This window comes from Arachis stenosperma, chromosome 10 (genome assembly GCF_014773155.1).
Source record: "Arachis stenosperma cultivar V10309 chromosome 10, arast.V10309.gnm1.PFL2, whole genome shotgun sequence".
Lineage (NCBI taxonomy): Eukaryota > Viridiplantae > Streptophyta > Magnoliopsida > Fabales > Fabaceae > Arachis > Arachis stenosperma.
Window position 1 is genome coordinate 119,942,445 of NC_080386.1, and position 5,654 is coordinate 119,948,098.

At 29.3% G+C, this 5,654-nt stretch overlaps 1 protein-coding gene across 1 annotated transcript; it reads right to left on the reverse strand.

The window, feature by feature from the left end:
* Window positions 1–282: 282 nt before the first annotated feature.
* Window positions 283–2,986, reverse strand: LOC130955990 (transcription elongation factor SPT4 homolog 1). The gene is made up of 6 exons (XM_057883008.1): window positions 2,841–2,986; window positions 2,323–2,436; window positions 2,157–2,248; window positions 2,004–2,059; window positions 1,491–1,552; window positions 283–618 (listed from the first exon to the last, which is right to left on the reverse strand). The coding sequence occupies exons 2-6, from the start codon at window positions 2,410–2,412 to the stop codon at window positions 571–573; spliced, it is 348 nt and encodes a 115-aa protein (XP_057738991.1). The 5' UTR covers window positions 2,413–2,436; window positions 2,841–2,986; the 3' UTR covers window positions 283–570.
* Between the last annotated feature and the right edge of the window lie 2,668 nt (window positions 2,987–5,654).

Consider the following 5,654-nt stretch of genomic DNA (forward strand, 5'->3'; position numbering starts at 1 on the left):
TAAAACAGACATTTAAATTAAATAACTATATTATCACCAAACATGATAAAAAAAAAATTGTGTATATATGTATTTACTTCTACTTGTGTATTATTTGTATTTATGTATAAAGGACACCAACTAAACACAGCATATTATCTACCGCATATGAGACTCTGAAACCTTTTTGAAAAAATTAAATAGAAACTTTCTTGAGAAGTTTGATAAGATTACCTTTAGGTAGCATATGCTTATCTAAGTTACTTTATAACAAATGTTAAAGGAATGACCAAAATAGAATGAGAATAACTCTTTAGGGACTACTCGTAAATTCTTTAACAATTTGTATCAAACACTAAATAAAACGTTGATATTTTGATCAAGTAACGTCACTCATGATCTCTTCAGAACAAATCGTCATCTGTTCATTTGTTCATCAAAAGAGAAACACTAAACACTAAACAGAACTTGAAGAATTCTAACAGTCACTATAAAATACATCAGAACACAACTATGGACAGTGAAAATCCCACAACTACAGACTCACAATTCAGCTTAAAAGTGAAGTCACAAAGTCCCCTATGCATTTCATTAATGCTTGGGAGGAACATACTGAACGCGCTCGTCTTCACATATGGTCTGCAAAAAAGGCATAACAAATCAAATATTTGTCTAAAGCTCAATAGAAGTTAGCAATTTAAACATTTTCCCTTCTCCAGAAATAATGAGACAGGGTTAGTTGTTTTCTTTCTCCACTAGAAGCTCAATAATCAAAATAAACACACCAAGGTGTTTGTCTTCTTTACTAAAACCAATACAAAAAAACGTCCAATCCCTTCATAATTCACGAGCCAATCACCACAGGTCAGAAGGAAAATCTAGTGACTAATATGAAGAGAAAGACTCTTGAATTCATGTGTTCGCTCCAACCAAATGCATCAGAAGAAATTACATACAGGCCACAATCTATGCTACTTATTAACATACTACTGGTTTGATATATATTTGATAAAACTATCAACATTGTTGGAGTTTGAGTTTACACAAGAGGAGGACATAATACTTCATTACTAGCATTTATCATCTTAGTGCCCACTATCATGATTATGCCCTCGTAACTAGCAGAAGAATGACAGGTAGGCAAAATTTAGCAGCCAATTAAATAATGTGGATTTGATGTATTGGCCAAACATTTATTTGTGAAATTTTGTAATGGAAAAAAAAAAAAAAAAACCAGATATCTACTCATTAAAAATTCAAACACCGCCAAATGTGACTTTTTTTCATTTTCATTTCCAATTTACACATTCATCCAATTGCATAGTGGCATACCATTAAGAATTTAATTTTTATAATAAATATCTCAAAAGTCACGCATATAATAAGATGCAACTGGTGAATAGCATAAAATACATTACCATGGCAATGTATCAAAATTATCACTAAAAATTAAAATCACTCTAACTAATATAATATTCTGAAACCATATAGACTAATAAAAAAAATCAAACCTGTAAATCTTCAGGAAGAGCCTCTGAGACAGCAAGAGTATAAACACCAGGAACAAATCTTCCTGCAACATATTCAAGTTCAACCTAAATGCCACAACACAAATGCTATACATGATCTCTATGTAAATATTCAATCTACACAGAATCCGTTATTTTTTTTCCTCTTTTCAAATCACTCAATTGGCATGCACTTTGTCCGACTCCTTGTATTGGAATGTGAAATTGACCAAAATGATCAAACAAGTGCAAGACTAATCTGTAGTTATAATCCTTAGTTGTGTACTTATACATGTAATTATTATCAATGAAATTCTAACTATAAAAGTAAAATCTAGGTCCAATTAAAAAGGGGAAAAAAGAATAAAAGGGTAACAATAAAATGCGAAATTCCAAGTTCCAAATTACTACTTCCACCAAAATATTGTAAAGCAGAAGCATAATTGAAAACTGAAAGCCAAGGAAAAGCAAGCGATAATTAGGAAAAAATTGTATCAAGAGAAACACTAAACATACCAATACGTAACCAGCGGGCAGCCCAACTCCTGGTTGGATCCATGACTGAAATGATCCTGTGGCAAAATTTAATGGAAAATGGAAAACAAAATGAGCACTGGCAAATTCAGGGTGAAGTGAGTTTAGCTAAAAAAAAAACTGGTAGTAACAAACCCATTAAAATTGGGGGTGGTGCAATCAACAACACGCTCGTGATCTTCTTCCATCTTAAAGAATGGGCAGTTCTCACAACCTGATTCTCTGAACTGTACAACGAAAATCAAATAGTTAGAAAAAAAATGCAAAAAAGAGAAAATACAAAAGGGAAGGGGAATACAACCTGATCATAGGTTTTGACAAGGCGGCAACGAAGACAAGCCCTCAACTCATGGCCAAAGCTTGTAGGGATTTGTGCAGGTGCACTTGCCATTTTTGCAAGCTCAAAATGTTTGAACTGAATATTCAATTGATTCAAATGGTTGAGATCATGATTAAACCCAAACTATTCAATGATTAAAACTAAAACGTTGTCTAAATATGATATGAAAGAAATCACACACATAACTCGCCCAAATTTAGCTACATTATTCGATAACTGCAAACGAGATTGAGTTGAGTCGAGAACATTCATGTAATTTCAGAAGATTGAAACATCTACATGGATTAAATAGCATTTTTGTGTAATATCATTAACCCTAACTATAACTATATAGGCTATAAATAAGTAATTTAAACCTAAGTCCTTCAAATATCAAAGGATGAATTAGGGTTTTGCCTACTATAGCTCATTTCATTTACAAGATGAAAAAATTGGTAATATTTCAAGAAAGAATAACAATGGCAGAACAAGAAGGGTACCTCCCGCCGGCTCCACCGCTTACGACGAGGTCTCCGCCGCAGTCAACTGCTCCTCTCTCTTTGTTCCCTCGCCTTCAACCTCTCTCCCTCCTCTTTTTTACGATGACATTCACGACTAGTAAACTTCAACCCCCCTTTCGTTCTTTTGATAAAATGCATTCTTTTATTTTTATTCTATTAAAAAAATAAAGTATATTTTTGTCTTTAAAAAATTTGATAAAAATTAATTTTATCCAAAAAAAAAAATTATTTATATTAAATATATTTTGGCAGCTAATTTTAAAAAAAATAAATATTTTTTGTTTTTAATATTTGTAGTAAGTTCTATTTGTATCCTTAACGTTTAAATCGTTCTATTTGTATCCTGACGTTTGTAAAAATAATTCAATGTTATCCTGCTATCAACTATACATCGTAAGTTTTAGGAGTTAATACTCAAAATGACCCCTAAAATTTGATTTCTAACGCAATTTAGTCATTAAATTTTCAATTGACTCAAATTGTACCCTGAAATTTTGGCCCGTGCCTCAATTTGGCCCTTCTGACGTTTTTCGTCACCAGAAAGCTGACTTGGCAATTTTAAATGACACGTGACACTGTAATAATTAGATGACATGGCCAAATTTTTCAAAGCATCAATTTAACCCCTCACAATTTGAACATAAATTTAATGGTTTGATAAAAAAAATTATAAAATAAAATAATAAATTACATAAATATCATCATCTTCTTTCTCTCACATCTTCTTTCTCTTTTTACATCTTCTTCCAACATCCACCATCCAACAATCACCATTGTTATCATCACACTAACCACTGCACCACCAAAATATATTATAACCGATTATTAGATCTTAATGGTCTTTATAGAAAAAATATGAAATAATTTTTTAAAATGTCATTAATATCCTTTTTCTTTATCATCTTTTTTAAAAAAAGAACGTCGAATTCTTCCACCAACCTTTTCAAGTGTGGCCATTGACATTCATGAAGGTTGAGGCGCTATGAATCTTTTCGACAGGGAATTGTTCTTCATATGACCCTTCCTTCATGGCACTTTATCACCTATATATATAACTAAGCATTGTAATTTGAGATTACAAATTTTGGGTCTTTCTTTTCTGAGATTTTAATTTTTAAATTTGTCAAATAGGCATCGACCAAAAATTTTACATCCATATTTATTAGGACTCCCAAGACTTATTATCCTAGGTGTTAATAGGTGTTAATAGAGACTTGGTGGTTTGAGATTAAAAAGTTAAATATGTGGAAAAAAATGAGTCAAATAAAAGAAAGAAAATAAAAAATAGAAGTTGTAATAGAAAAAATAAAATATAAGAACTAACATTCTTAATCTTTTGTTGTGTATTCTGTGAGATTATGTTATTTGCAATAGAAACCAGGGAAGGAACAAATGAAATTGAATTAGGCGTAGTGATATACAGAAACGGAGTGAGAGAGAGAAAAAGAAGAAAAAAAAGGTAAAATTGAAATTTTAAAATGAAATTATTATTTAAAATATTTAAATATAAATATAATTGTTATATAATTAATAAAATGGTTGAATCTTAATCATTAGTTCAAATTTTCAATGGTTATGATTCAAAAAGAATTTTAGACCACTAAAAATCAAAATATACTTTACCCATTTAAAAAAATTCTTAGTATGTTAAATACAAAAATTATTTGTCACTAATAAAAATAAAAGTTTATCTATTTTGTGTCTTATGGAGACATGTTAAGTTTATAAATTAATAAATTTTTTATTAAAAATATGAAAAATTTTAAATGTTTAATGTATTTATTTTATATTTATTAAATGAAAATATTTAAAAAATTTTAATAATAATAAGCTTATCATGTGTACTTAGTACACACATTAACTACTACAATTTGGGGAAATTGGGGCTGCGCTAGGTTTTATGTTCAAATTGTTAGGGGTTAAATTGATGCTTTGAAAATTTTGGCCATGTCATCTAACTGTTACAGTGTCACGTGTCATTTAAAATTGCCAAATCAGCTTTTTGGTGACGAAAAACGTCGGAAGAGCCAAATTGAGGCACGGGTCAAAATTTCAGGGTACAATTTGAGTCAATTGAAAATTTAAGGGCTAAATTGAATCGGAGGTCAAATTTTAGGGGTCATTTTGAGTATTAACTCTAAGTTTTAGTTAGAATTCTAAAAATCTTTTTTCAAAGTTAGAATACAAATGTCTAGACAGAATGATGATCCACTACGGATAATAACTCATCAAAAGTTAGAAACTGATTCCCGCAATACTTGTTTAGGGACATAATTAAACCTGAACATAAATAGGGGGTACAATATTGAAATTACACATATCTAAGTGAAATCTAATTAAGAATGAATACATTCAAGTGGGAATAATTAAAAAATACAATATGATTTATTAGTATAATTGATGATAGAGTACATTAAATATCACTTTTATAAACGTTAGAGAAGAAATAGAACGATTTAAACATTAGAGACAAATAGAATTATAAGACTTACTCTAAACGTTGGAACAAAAACGATACTCTACTATTTAAAAAATTTAGGACCAATTTAACAACAATTTCCAAGAACAACATTTAACAAAAATAAATCAAACATAGTTATTATATATTATTTTATATAAATCGAAAACTTCAATAATAGAATTAAAACAAAATAAAACTTAAGAATATTTTTAAATTTTTTGATAAATTTTAAAGACAAAAAATATACTTTATCCCAAAAAAAATATTTATTAGTATAAGAATTAAATTTTTAATATAATGTGTAAAATACTTTACGTTATCTAAGAAAATTA